Source organism: Moschus berezovskii, chromosome 19 (assembly GCF_049115385.1).
Source record: "Moschus berezovskii isolate FMDL1 chromosome 19, NW_MosBer_1.0, whole genome shotgun sequence".
Taxonomy (NCBI): domain Eukaryota; kingdom Metazoa; phylum Chordata; class Mammalia; order Artiodactyla; family Moschidae; genus Moschus; species Moschus berezovskii.
In genome coordinates, this window is record NC_142478.1 from 74,354,930 (window position 1) to 74,369,270 (window position 14,341).

General features: G+C 62.8%; 1 protein-coding gene across 9 annotated transcripts in view; it reads right to left on the reverse strand.

Annotated features, from left to right (window-relative positions):
- Positions 1-3,324: 3,324 nt before the first annotated feature.
- Positions 3,325-14,341, reverse strand: part of SPECC1L (sperm antigen with calponin homology and coiled-coil domains 1 like) — an 84,480-nt gene continuing 73,463 nt past the window's right edge. For all 9 annotated transcript variants that reach the window (XM_055404850.2, XM_055404856.2, XM_055404855.2 and 6 more), the window contains 3 exons: positions 6,601-6,717; positions 4,663-4,722; positions 3,325-3,558 (listed from right to left, as the gene is read on the reverse strand). In XM_055404850.2, the coding sequence (XP_055260825.2) occupies positions 3,469-3,558; positions 4,663-4,722; positions 6,601-6,717 (267 nt within the window). In that variant the 3' untranslated portion in view covers positions 3,325-3,468. The remainder of the gene's footprint in view (positions 3,559-4,662; positions 4,723-6,600; positions 6,718-14,341) is intronic.

Genomic DNA, 14,341 nt, shown 5'->3' on the forward strand with positions numbered 1-14,341 from the left:
GGGTCTCCAGCGCGCTCTTTCGGGGCCGAGCCAGGCCGGGGGAGCCCCGCGAGCCTGCAGCCACACCGAGGTGATGGGGGCAGGGTGCCCGGCAGGCCCCTCGTGGGCCGTGGCGTTCCTGCCCAGCCCTGCGCCAGCCTGTGGAAGCTGTGGGCACCCACCCTTCCTTCCGTCCGGGCCCAGCTGCTCAGGCCAGGTGGGGGGCCAGCTGGGCTCCCCCCCAGCCCACTCCCACGGGCTGTGTTCCCGTCCAGGATGCACCTGCATGGCTTCTGGCCCCCAGCTGGGCCGGCTCTGGGGCAGCGGGGCTGCACCAGGAGCAGGAGGCCAGACACGGGGTGAAGCACGCCCAGGGTGCCGGGGCCAGGGTCCCTGAGAGCTGCCAGGCCGTCGCGAGTGCCCGCCAAGCCCTCCTCTGCGAAGGGAGGCTCTGGAACTGTGGAGGCACGTGCCTCGTGGGCCTCCAAATTGGGCTCCCAGGCCCTGGAGAGCAAACATGGGAGGCGGCTCCCCACCGCCCGTACCAAGTGGCTGCAGACCCCAGCCCAAGCCAGGCCCAGGAGGGGACCACTCCGGGAACCCCGTGGGCATCCTGTGGGCAGGGAACCTGAGGCCCAGGTGGAGCAGGGCCAGGTTATGAAAGCTGCCCCACCCCCAGCAGGCAGCTCCCCACTGCGCTTCACGGGGGAGGGGGGGCAGGGTCCACGGGGGCCCTTCCTGGGCTTACCCTTATGCAGAGGCGGTCCCTCCCGGGAGATGGAGGCAGACCTGGGGGTGACCGTGTGTCCCTGCATCCTACCTGATGGGTGCTGGCGACCTGTGGCCCCAGACCCCTCCCTGGCCCTCCTGGTCTGCCAGCTGAGGCTCCAGACCTCATGGTGGCTCCCTCTGTGAAACCCTGACCACTCCAGACACACACAGGATGCAGACGCCGCCATCCAGGGGTCCCAGTGCCCTGGGCCTGGCACAGCCCGCAGGCAGGGCCCTGCACGCCTCCCCCACAGCCCCGCAGTTCCTGGCCCTTCTTCAGCACCCCAAGCACTCCCAGCCAAGGGGCAGGTCTTGGAACCAGGAAGCCTGGAGCCCCGTCCTGATGCTGTCAGCGCTTTCCTAGTGACCTGGGCCCCAGTGAGAACCCTGCTCACCCCCCTCGCCCGACAGAGCCTGGGGCCTGCAGGCTCAGGGCCCCCACTGAGGGACCACCTCGGACAACCAGGCCTCCCCAAGCCCGGGATGCCCCGTACCTCCCAGCCCCATCACAACCAGGCCTCCCCGAGCCCAGGACACCCTGCACCTCCCAGCGCCGTGGAGGCGGCCGGCATGGCAGCAGGGCCTGCGTGCAGTGCAGAGTCTCTGGCCGCCGTGGGACGGCCTCCAGCAGGGCAGCGGCAGAGGGGGCTCCGGGCCTCCCCAGACGAGGCCCTGACCCAGGGAGGGGGTCGCAGACCCAGGAGAGGTGCCCATGTCGCCCCGCACCAACAGGACTGCGCCGGGACTGCGCCGTGTGCCAGGTGACGCGGTGCAGCTGGGCCATGAGGTCAGCCCCTCCACAGGAGGAAGAGAGGCTCACTGCTTGGGCACTGCGACTGTGGAGTTGGCTTTTTTTCTTTATAATTTTATACATTCTCAAGATTATCTCCAAGAAGACACATTTCTGAAAACACCCCCCAAGCCTCAAGGTGCCCTCCCCCAGCAGAGCAGCGTCTGCCCACAGTGGGGGTGTGGTGCCTGCCCGGGCCGGGGGTCGCTCGGGCCATGCCCCCACCACGCAGGCAGATGGCCGGGCACCCCCCACGGGCCCTGGGACACTTCCTCACCCGCGGGCTCCAGGTCAGCTGTTCTCCTAGCACAGCCAGACCCTGGAAGCAGTGAGCGTCCTGTTCACGGTGACCCAGAAAGGCCCAGACTGATGTGTTACAACACTTTTAATACATCCAAGAGTATTTAATAGAACAAAACTTAAGGTATGGTCAGTCAGCAGAATCCTGTGGTCAAGAGGAAGCCCACGGGGCCTTTTGCAGGAAGCTTGTGCTTGGCGGGAGGAGGCAGGCGGCCCCTGGCACCCTGGCTGCAGGCAGGCTGGGCCCAGCGGCATGTCTGGGACCAGGCCGTCCAGACGGGCCTCCTGCACTTTCTTCACGGGACCCCCGTGCAGACCGAGGGCCTGGCCACACAGGCTGTCGTCGGAGGCAGCAGGGCCCCAGGGAGACCTCCTTGCAGCCCCACCAGCCCTGGGTCGAAGCCGGGTCCTCTCCCAGGGGACACCGGGGCCCCCACCCCAGGCCCCAAAGCTGGCACCATCAGGGACAGCAAGCAGCCTGCAGACCCTGGGGGGTCTCCGCCGGACAGGAAAGCAGCCCCCACTTAATAAATAGACTCAATCGCGGCCATAGGCCAGGCACGCAGGCCACCGTGAGTGCGGGAGAGCGCGCCGAGGGGAGAGACGTGGCGGGCGGCCCTTCTCCCCAACGGCCACCAGGCGGGCACAGTGGCGCCCACAGAGCAGATGTGAGGGCAAGCCTGGCAGGGTGGCCAGCAGGCGGCCTCAGGGGCCCCTGGGCTCCGGCCAGGCACTGCTCCACAGCTGACAATGGCGCTTCACCCAGAGCCTCCCCAGGCGGAGCAGCTGAGTGGGGCCAGTAGCCTATCCTGGCCACATCTGCCCGGCTGGCGGCCCATCCACGCCCTGGTCCAGAGCCTCCCGCCCCATGGAGCCGCAACGCCCGCCACCCGGCTGCCTCCTCGCCCTGAGCCCCCGGGGTGTGGGCCGCCCTTCCGGCTGCCAGTCTGGGTTCTGGACACAGGTCACCCCAGTGGCTCCTGGGCCCCAGGATGGGCCAAGGTTGGTCACCGGGACGCGGCCCGGCCTGCAGAGCTAAGGCACTTTCATCCACCCCGCCGGAGGCGGGCCATGTCCGAGCGCTGCAGGGGCTGAAGTCGCCGTGTCTTGGCCTCGGCTCGCTCAGGTTTTCCTCCCGTTTCTCGCGACGCTGGTCCTTTCACCGCCTTACTGTTTCACTATGCTTACAAAACAATTTAACTTTGGTACTAAAAGAACAGAAGCTCTTCCCCACAATATTGCTCATAAGAAAATCACTAACTCAAGAACTGCTTGTGGAGGACTCTCCTCTGTCAGGACCCTGTAGCCAGCACCGGGTTTGGAGCTGGAAGGCGGCTGATGTGTCTGCGAGCGGGAGCCTGGGGGCCTGGGAGCAGGGGGCGGGAGGCAGGCGGGTCCCTGCAGGCTCCCAACCCTGGTTCTCTGTGGGGGGGTGGGCGGCCGAGGTGCTCCCTGGAGCTGCAGGCACAGGAAGCCGCGTGCCCAGGCTGGCAGACGAGCCTCCTGCCACGGCTCCAACACCTTGGCAGGTTTGCAGGCCGAGTCTCCGCGGGGCGGGCGGCCGGGGCGCAGGAAGTTTGCCAGGCACGCAGCGGCGGGCACTGGGCCCGGTGACGGGCTGCAGGAGCTCAGGTCTCGAAGTACTTGTAGATGGCGGTCACATAAAGCATCACGTTCTGCCAGTCGGGCCTCTCCGTCCGCACCATCTCGTTGATGTCCTGACAGGAAGGAAGCAGCTATTAGAGAGCCTGGGTGGCCCACGGGCTCCGGGACCCCCCTGCCTGTCAAAAAGGCCAGAGGGCAGGACGTGGCTTCATCCCCTCCAGGTGCCCAGGGCCACCCAAGGCCCAACGAGGCTCGTCGCCTTGTGTGTGCGCCCCCCAGGCCGCTGCACAGTCCCCAGCCATGACCCCGAGGCCCTGGGGCCTGCAGGTGCGGCCGATGCTGCTGGGAAGCGGGTGGGGGCCTGGGCTGTGAGCTGGGCCTGGGAGGCCCCCACCGGAGAACTGGGGGTGCAGAGCACAGACCAGTGTGGGGCCAGCCAGACGGGAAGAAGGAACACGCGTGTGTTCAGTGGAAGAGCCTCAACAGAAAGCTTTCAGGATGGGGGACTGCCTGCTTTTTAGACATCAGAACTTTACACATGGCGTGAACCTTCCAGATAAGGAAACCATTGCATAACTGTAACTTCTGTCTCTACGTTTACAATCGAACAGAACCCTCTCAAAACCACGTGCTTCTGTGAGCTCGCAAGACACATTCACGGACCTCTGCGCGAACACTCCTGCAGGGCAGAGGTGAGTATACACACTCGTTCAAAGCCATTGGTTGCTACAAGGAAGGTGACAGGTACCCTCGGGCTGGAAAGTAGCCCTGGGGACTCCTGACCTGGCCCTGTGGGGTCCCTCACTCTGCGGACACCCTAAGCTGTGCGTCTCTGGGTATGGAGGAGCTGGCTTTGTACTTGGATGCAGTGTTTTCTCCCTTGAAGTCAGACTTGCCAACGATGCAGCAGCCCCCACAGGAACAGTCTGTCCTGAGCAGGGCAGCCCCGCCCCGCCCCGCCCACGCCCCCGGGGCGCCCTGTGCTCTGGGCCCCCGCCGTCCACTGTGGCACAGGCTGGGCTGCTAGGGTGCACCTCTGACGGTGGCCCTGGCCACCCCCAGCTCAGGGCCCATCCTTGGGTGCTCAGCGTGAGGCAGAGGGTGCACGGGGGTGGGTGGGGCATCCGCACCCCCCCAGGGAGTCCTCGCAGCGGGCGCAGGGCCCCGAACGGCCTCAGACCCCGCCCGGCAGCCACCCCCTCAGGGTTAGGGCTCACCAGTGTGGACTTGATGCCGACGCTCTCGGCCGCCTGGAAGGCCAGCGTAAAGTTCCTCCGCTGGAAGAGAAGCCGCGGGATGGGTGAGTGAGTGGGCCGGGCAGGGCCACCAGCCTACCCACGCCTGCTGCGCTGACCACCCCTCCCCCGCCCTCACAGCTGTGCAGTGACCCCCAAAGAAGGGTCAGACCTGAGCTGCCTGCACACCCCCAAAGCTAATAAGAAACACTTGTGAAATAGTTTTCCCCTTGTGGGGGTCTTCAAAGTCATCTGAAGGGCAGGAGGGGCCCTGAGGCGGGGCACTGGGGGCAGTAGGCTTGGGCTACACCGAGCCCATCCTTTTCTGGGGGATGGTCTTGATCCCTGCCTCCTGTACAATGTCACGAACCTCTGTCCATAGTTCTTCAGGTGCTCTATCAGATCTAATCCCTTTCCACAGGACTAGAAAAGGTCAGTTTTCATTCCAATCCCAAAGAAAGGTAATGCCAAACAATCTTCAAACTACCGCACAATTTCACTTAACTCACAAGCTAGCAAAGTAATGCTCAAAATTCTCCAAGTCAGGCTTCCAACAGTACATGAACCGTGAACTTCCAGATGTTCAAGCTGGATTTAGAAAAGGGAGAGGAACCAGAGACTAAATTGCCAACATCCACTGAATTACTGAAAAACCAACAGAGTTCCAGAAAAACATCTATTTCTACTTTATTGACTATGCCAAAGCCTTTGACTGTGTGGATCACAATAAACTGCGGAAAATGCTGAAGGAGATGGGGATACCAGACCACCTGACCTGCCTCTTGAGAAATCTGTATGCAGGTCAGGAAGCAACAGTCAGAACTGGACATGGAACAACAGACAGGTTCCAAATAGGAAAAGGAGTCCGTCAAGGCTGTATATTGTCACCTTGCTTATTTAACTTATATGCAGAGTACATCATGAGCAACGCTGGACTGAAAGAAGCACAAGCTGGAATCAAGATTGCTGGGAGAAATATCAATAACCTCAGATATTCATATGATACCACCTTTATGGCAGAAAGCGAAGAGGAACTAAAGAGCCTCTTGATGAAAGTGAAAGAGGAGAGTGAAAAAGTTGGCTTAAAGCTCAACGTTCAGAAAACTAAGATCATGGCATCCGGTCCCACCACTTCATGGCAAATAGATGGGGAAACAGTGGCTGATTTTATTTTTGGGGGCTCCAAAATCGCTGCAGATGGTGATTGCAGCCATGAAGTTAAAAGACGCTTGCTCCTTGGAAGGAAAGCTATGACCAACCTAGACGGCATATTAAAAAGCAGAGACATTACTTTGCCAACAAAGGTCCATCTAGTCAAGGCTATGGTTTTTCCAGTGGTCATGTATGGATGTGAGAGTTGGAAAGCTGATCGCCAAAGAATTGATGCTTCTGAACCGTGGAGTTGGAGAAGACTCCTGAGAGTCCCTGGGACTGCAAGGAGGTCCAACCAGTCCATTCTAAAGGAGATCAGTCCTGAATATCCACTGGAAGGACTGATGCTGAAGCTGAAACTCCAATACTCTGGCCACCTCATGCAAAGAGTTGACTCACTGGAAAAGGCCCTGATGCTGGGAAAGATTGAGGGCAGGAGGAGGAGGAGGTGACAGAGAATGAGATGGCTGGATGGCATCACTGACTAGGTAGACATGAGTTTGAGTGAACTCCGGGAGTTGGTGATGGACAGGGAGGCCTGGCGTGCTGTGGTTCATGGGGTTGTAGAGTTAGACATGACTGAGCGACTGAACTGAACTGCACTGAACTGGTCCTGGACAGATGGGGAGGAGCCGGGCCTGGCCTGGGTGGCACTGCCCAGACCAGTCTCCTCGCCAAGCCCTGAGCCTGTCATCAGCCACGGGGTGAGCTGGCGGCCCGCCCCCCGCCCCCCGCGAGGGGCCGTCCTCCCCGTCTGCACGGCCGCACCTTGTCCTGGCTGCTGAGCTCCTGGTAGGGGATGTGTGCGGGGAGGTAGGTGTGCAGGAGGGCGCAGAAGGCCAGCCCGTCGTTCCAGCTGCTGCTGAAGTTGGTGATGTCGATGTTCTGCAGGAAGAGAAAGAGAACACCTGAGTGACACCCCCCAGGCTTCTCAGGTCACGGTGGAGGGGGTGGAGGCCCTCAAGTCCTGTCAGGCCGAGCCTCTGCAGAAAGATTGGTTGGCTGTGGGCTGGGGGCCTGGGCCCAGACCAGCTGGTGTCAGGGGGCGTGGGAGCAGCAGCTCTGTGTTAGGAAGAGCTGTGTCCAGCCGCCCCGCAACCCATGACTCACAGGATGCCCCGACCTCACAGCGAGGGCGCGGCTGCCAGTCTGCAGTGGGGATACCCAGAGCAGATGACACGGGCAGCAGGACCCCGCGGCGTGTGTCCAGGGTCAGCTTGGCTCCGACAAGTACCCAACTCCACGTCCAGGCTGCACTGTTCCCAACTACAGATGCAACGTGTCCCTCAGAGTATCTCATTACATGACAGAGCAGGTCAGCTACAAAGTAGCCTTTAGCCTCATTTGCAAGAATCCTCTTGAAGCAGAAACTCACAATTACATCTGGAAATTCACACGCTGGATGAAAACGCCATGGACTAAAGAGCGAGTGCCCCCAGCCTGGCACGTCCTGGGTGCTGTCTCAGGGCCACCCTCCTCGGGGACACCCAGGGCACCACGCCCCACTCCCTGAGCAGCGGTCTCAGAGCAGTGCCCTGTGTCTGCAGGGAGCTCCACCAAGGCTGCCCACCAACCCTCGCATAGATGGTTAGTTCCTGACCCCACACGGGGCCCAGGGCCCAGGGTGGGGCTCCTGACAAAAGCCACAGTGGAGTGGACACAAGCTCTGTCGCCAAAAGGAGCTGTCGGGCCCTGACCACAGGCACTGGGACGCTGCCCGCTGGGGGCGATGAGCCAGAGGTCACTGCCCCAGTGGCTGCCGATCCAGCCTGGAGGCCTTGTTTGTAAACAGTGCTGAAGGAAGTGACCAGATCGAGGCACCAAGGGGGCACAGACCTGCTGAGAGCTCCAGGGCAAGTGCGGTAGCGTGTGGTGGGCCTGCCACAGCCAGCGAAGGGCAGAGCCAGCCCCCCACGCCGAGGCCCGGGAGCCCTGCGTCACCGGTCCTGACCGTGACCACGCGACAGTCCCGGAGGGCTGGTGCCCTCACGGCCTCTGCTCTGCAATGCCCGTAGTCACCACCATGGCCAACCTGCGCCTGTGACCTCCCGGGGATCTCAGGACGCAGCCAGTAGGAGAAACCCGGACGGGAAGGCGGCCACCTGTCCATGGCCCCTGGGGGGCAGGGCCCCCACGGCAGGATCCGCGCGCTCCCCGCGGAGGCCCGGGTCACAGGACCCCCGTGGGGTCCCTCCACCCAGTCCTGGGGGTGTGGCACCCTGACCAGGACACGGGGGCCCAGGGGCAGCAGGGATGGAGCGCCTGACGACGTGTCCAGCTCCACACAGGCCGAGGCCCGCCGCCGGCCGCTCACGCAGGCCTGGAGGAAGCACGCCCCACTTCCTGCCCAGCAACTGGCTGACCTGGCAGAGCCGCGTACGTGCCTGGCCTCAGCAGCCGCGGCAGAGGCCTGGCTCTGCAGGAAGTGGCTGGGCCCACAGTCAGGCAGCACCGGGTACGAAGCCCGCCAGAGCCTTTAAAGCCTGCGGACACACCGGGTCCCAGGGCGCCGACGACCAACTTCCGTATCGAAACGACCAAAGCCCAAACCCCCAGTGTGGCCCCTGTGAGCCGGAGGCCCGACCAGCAACCCTGGGGAGGCAGCCAGGCCCCGAGACGGGCAGGGAGGCCACACCTCTGCTTTGTCTCGCCGTCCGCCTCTTCACGTTTGGGGCAGAAAAGTCACACTACACGAACCGACACAGTCAGAACGTGGACAGCGGGGAGATGACGCTGTCCCCAGGGGACGTGCCGCCCCCGTCTGCGCTCCAGGCTCCTGGGCGTAAGGGCCGCGCAGACCTGCCCTTAGCAGACACGGGCAAGGGCCCACGGACGGACAAACCAGCAGCCCAAGGGAGAGGGCGTGGCGGGGGGGGCGGCAGACAGGGACCCCCAACACGGCAGGGCTGGGGGGCCACCTGCATGGCCCGCACCAACTTCCTCAAGCCGTCTGACGGGGATTCCTCGTCTCAGGAAGCGGTTTGTCCAGGGCAGAAGAGGGCCCGCCTGCACAGCCCGGCTCCCCACCTGCTGCTCTGAGCAGCTGCGGGCCCGAGGGCCTCCTCCAGGCGGGTCCTGACCCCCACTGCGGCCCTACGGCCGACCGCCCCCAGAAACACTGTAGCGCCAAAGCCCATGCCTTGTGAGGGGAACTTGACGCGGACCAGAGGACCTCCTCCTGCTCAGTACTCTGGACTCAGAGGAGGGAACAGCTCTCTTCTAAGACAGACTCACAGTAATCACAAGCTACAATTAACGACTGCAGATCCTGCGGGTCTGTCTCTTCGGGGCTTTCCTGCCATGTGAGATAAGTCTAAGCCTGGACAAACACAAGGGGCCACTGGACGAGCTGGAGTGAAAGCTCACAGAGCCCTGAGCACAGACACGCAGGGCACTCTGCCCACCCCGGGAGCGTCGCCGGGCCCTGTGGGCAGCCAGCCTGCCTGTGCCTGGGCCCCCGCTGCTGCCTCAGCTCCCGCAGACTCACCGTGGTGCTGCCCCACCCGCGGCACTCCTGGCCCCAGATGCAGCCTGTCCCCCCGCAGCAGGCGGGACCCGCCTCCATGCACTGACGCTGCAGGGGGGTGGTGTCTGAGGGCCAAGAAGCTACACGAACAGTATGTCAGAGAACAACTTAACGCACTGTCACTTGTCTGACTTCTAATTAAGGGCCACAAAACGCCCCCCAATACCACACGGCGGTGGCGCAGACAGGACACACTCCGCTTACAGTGCAGGAGACACGGGTTTGACCCCTGGGTCAGAAAGATCCCCCAGGGAGGGGCATTGCAACCCACTCCAGTACTTGGCAGGCTACATACAGTCCAGGGGGTTGCAAAGAGCTGGACACATCTGAGCAACTGACACTTTCATGATTAAGGCAGTAAGGCAAAGGGACCGAGCCCGGGGTTGGCCTCTGCAACACACAGCTTCCTCCGTTGGCTCAGCCATCATGGCGGGGTCTCTGGCCGACCTCACTGCCTGGAGAGAGGAGGCAAGACGGAGCCACAGACAAGCCCCTGCCCATGGGCCTCCAGCCTCAGCCCGGGCTGGGGGCAGCGTTTGGGGATGTTAGAGCCTGGGTGCGGACGGTGGGGAGGCAGGGCCCAAAGAGGGAGAGCCGGCAGGAGGCGGTTTCTGTGGCTCCCCGGTGACCCCCGAGTGACAGTCAGCAGAGGACCCGCTGGCCCTGGAGAAGCAGCCCGTGGTGCCGTGTGCACGTCTGCCCGGGCCCTTGGCCAGGCTCTGCTCTGGGTCAGGTGAGGGAGGGAGGCCCGCTCATCACGACGTCCACGTCGGGACTCGTGTGAAGCGGAGGCAGGAAGAAGACGCAGGGCGGGCACTGGCCTGAGGATGAACAGCCTCTTGCGCCCCGCGGGGGCGAGGCGTCCACGACCCTGGCCCCTCACCGAGCCTCAGCACGGCCACCCAAGCCTGTCCAGGTGCCCCTGGCCTGCCCTCCCCCGGGGGGCCAGCCGGTCAGTCGGATACAGCTCTCCGAGGTCCAGGGGCCCCAGCATGCGGCCTGGAGGCAGGCCCACTGCCCCGAAGACTGAAGTGGCTGTAAGCATGAGCGGCGGGACACCACAGCACGAGGGCGTCAGCCAGCCGGACCCCACTTGGGATGCCACCCACTGGGGAGCGGGACCAAGATCGAGCACGGGACAGAAGGCCACCAAGGAGCCCGTCTGGGAAGAGGGCTTCCCGGGCCAGGCGGCTGGAGCGGCTCCATCTGGTGACCGTGCTCTGTGCCGGCCCCACCTGCCCCCCGCCTGGACAGATGAACGGACTCAACCCCACAGCTCAGGGGCTTCTGCCCAACACCTGAACCAGGGGCAGATCCAGCCAATTCAGCCCCGGACAGCGCTGCAGGGCTAGCCTCCCCAAGCCCAAACAAAGATGCTCCACCGGACACACTGTCCAGTTCCTTCCAGACAGACACTGAGAGGAGAAAAATGTGATGTGTGGACCTCATCTGGATCTTAATTCAAGCAAATCAACTGTAAAGCTGACCAGGGCTCACCTGGGAGCTCTGTCCAGGTGTGTGTGCATGCGCTTGGCAGCTCAGTCGTGTCCCGCTCTCGAAGCCCACCAGGCTCCTCTGTGCGTGGGATTCTCCAGGCACAAATACTGGAGTGGGTTGCCATACCCTTCTCCAGGGGATCTTCCCAATCCAGGGATGGAACCTGCGTCTCCCGCATTGTGGGCGGATTCTTTACCACCTGAGCCACCAGGGATGGTGTCGAAATGAGTGGTGATGTTAAATGGAATCCCGGGGGTGGGGCAGTAACCAGGACACCTGGGCCTGGCGTGTGTCCCCGAGCATCATTTTACTGTTGCCACTGCTTTAGCATGTCGTATCTGAAAATTTCCACGAGAAACAAACAAACCTACAACTCAACAGCAAACAACCCAATGGTGCAAACATGAACGGGGCAGAGGCCCTGAACAGACACATCTCCAAGGCCGACGGACGACCAGCAGCACAGAAGAAGCTGGAGACCGCTGGTAACCAGGGAACCACAGGCCAGGACTGGGCCGCACCACCGCCTCCCACGCCGGGCTGCACAGCACCCTGAGAGCTGGACACCCCAGAAGCTGGGGACGGCTGCACAGCACCCTGAGAGCTGGACACCCCAGAAGCTGGGGACAGAAGGAGAAGCCAGAGCCCCGTTCTGGCTGCTGCAGGGCAGGGAGACGACCCCTGGCCACGTACACAGAGCGTCACCACAGGCCCTGGGAAGACCACCCCCAGGACGTGCCGAGAAGACCCGCAGACAGCATGGACACGAGTTCCCACAGGAGCGTTCACGGCAGCACAGAGCCGGACGTGGAAGCAACACAAACGTCTCCCGACCAGAACATGGGCACGAAACGGGCGCCCACAGGATGGAGGAACGGCACACGCTGCAGCTGGGTGCGTCTGGAAGCGTCATGCCCGACCCCGGGCCGCGGGCCAGGCTCTGCAGAGGCTGCCCCAGAGCTGGCTCAGGAACGCCCTGAGGGGAAGGAGAGAGAACCCGGGGAAAAGGCCGGAGGCTCCAGAGGCTTCAGTGCAGAACGGGCTTTACAACACAAGTTCCATCTTCGGCCGAAAATAAGACACCACTTTACAAAGCCAGAGAACAGACATCGGGGCTCATCCAAACACCTTACGTCTGAGAAATTGTCCATGCGAGGCAGTGGCCCAGGGCTCAGCCGCCAGACAAGAGCAGAGGCTCCGACCACAGCCCTGGGCCCGGCGGGGCGGCCAGCCCACGCTCAGAACGCCGCGCGAGGAGGAGGGGGCCTGGAAGCGCCGGGGTCTCCTCTGTCTGACCAGACTGCCCTCAGGGCCCCAAGGGAGGTGGCGATGTGGGGACAGAACCGCTCAGCACACGCACCTGGTCAGGAGCCCACTTCAAGGCCTCCAGCAGCAACTGATGCTCTTTCCCGTCTGTCGGAGGTTCGTTCTACACTGACCAAGGGCACCCCGTCCAGAGGGGCATGGCTGGGCAGCCCTCCAAGGGAGAGGGCCGTGGCTCCTGGGACCCTTGGCAGGGCCTGCCGCGCCTGTGCCCTCCTGCGGGGCTCCCGATCCCGCTCCCCGCCCCGCAAAACTTGGTTTCAGTTTGCACACAGGTTGGTTTCTGGTATAACACGGGTCAGGATGCAGCCAGAGAGGCTGAGGGCCGCAAGGAGGAGGTGGGGTCTGCAGAAGTCTGAACGCCAGGCCCACAAGTCTCAGTCATGTGAAGGTGGCCTACCGCCCAGGAAAAGGCACCGCTGTAAGAGGCCTGGAAATACTATTTCAAAACTAATGTTGGAAGTTCCCTGAGGGCAAGGCTCATGCTCCAGACAGCATGACATCTCTCCTGGAGTGAGTGACCTCACGATGGACACTCACTGAGAAGGGTCCTGGATATGTCACAAGTGAGCACGTGGTAAGACACCCAACATCATGGGCTCAGAGGCACACACGCAGGACAGGACCAAGGCTGCCCACGCCCAGTGCTGGCCAGGACAGAGAGGACGGGGGCCCTCGTGTGCCAGGGTGGGGACGGGAGCCCCAACCCTCTCAGATCATGCAACCCAGCCAACCCACTATCAGACGCCTCCACAGACACCCACACAGACAGTCCAGAGGGCCTTTCCTCACAACAAGCAATGGCTGGAAACAACCCCGTGTCCGCCAACAGCCGAACGGATGATGAACGGGGACACAGCTGTAAAGGGACGAGTCTCTGGGAAAAAAGGAGATGAATTACTGACACACAACCATACAAACCAGTCTCAAAACAATTATGCTTGATGACAGAAGCCAGACCCTTCCCCAAACTGCACACGGCAATCCTATTTATACAAAATTATGGAAGATGCAAGGCCTGCGGAGACAGCAGACCAGGGGCAGGATGTTCTCGAGGAGACAGAGACATTTGTCTGGCGTGGGGACAGTCCCCGGGCACGAACACAGATCAAATGTCAGCAAGCTGGAAAACGTACGCGCGCACAGCAGGAGTGGTCACCGCTGCAGTGACACCGAGCCACTGAGCTCCGCCTCACGCTGTGGGGGCTGCTGCCCTTCAGAAACGAGCAGACTTGGAGAACGAGATCAGCCTTGTGGCCAGCAGAGGTGGGGGGGGGGCAGGGACCCGCAGCTCTGAGACGAGGTCCGGGGGCCCGAACACTGCTGCGTGCCACACACGAGGCTGAGAGCAGACCCTCACAGTCCTCATCACGGAATGCCTTGCTGCTCCGCACGCACGTGAGACGAGGCTCGCTCGGCCTCCGGTGGTCACTCCATGTGTGTGTAGTCGGACCATCACGCCCCAGAGCTGACGTTTGTCTGTGCCGCGGCCAGCCCCACCTCAGCACATCCGCTTAAAGGCCACGAGGGCAGCCCAGACCACACCCTCAGTCAGGCCCAGGCTCCACACGGGCCCTCTCAGCTTCCCGCCTTCCCTGCTCTTCCCCAGTGTCCTGCGTCTCGTGGCTGAGCACGGCGCACAGCTGAACTGCAGCAGAGCCGACCCCAGGCTGTGGACTGACAGGGTGCTGCCTGCTGGACACTCGGGGGGGGGGGGCGCCCAGTGAGCCTGCGGGCACCCGGCGTGCGCGGCAAGAGCCCGGCCCCTCTCCCCTGACTCAGGCTCTGCCCAGGCCCCGCTCCCCCGGGGTCTGCATTGCAGTAGTGTCTCCACTTCCTTAAGAGACAGCCTGGACTCCTGAGAAGCGGCCTGGCGGTGTTTCTGCCCTGAGTCCCCCTCAGGGCCTCGCTGCCCAACAGCGTGGGCTCCACGTTCCTCCCCTGGGGCTGGGCAGGCCCCTGTGCCAGGTCATGAAAGGCAAGGGGCCGTTCCCTGTCCCCTTCTCAGGATGTCGGCCCTGGGGCCGTGGCCAGCACACTGTGAGGAAGCCCTGGCCACAGGGAGGTGTCCACCGACAGCCCCGGTCAGGGTCCACCCAGACGTATGCGGGCGGGAGCCTCCGACGGAGCAGAGAACCGTGCCTCCTGCGCACTACTGAAGGC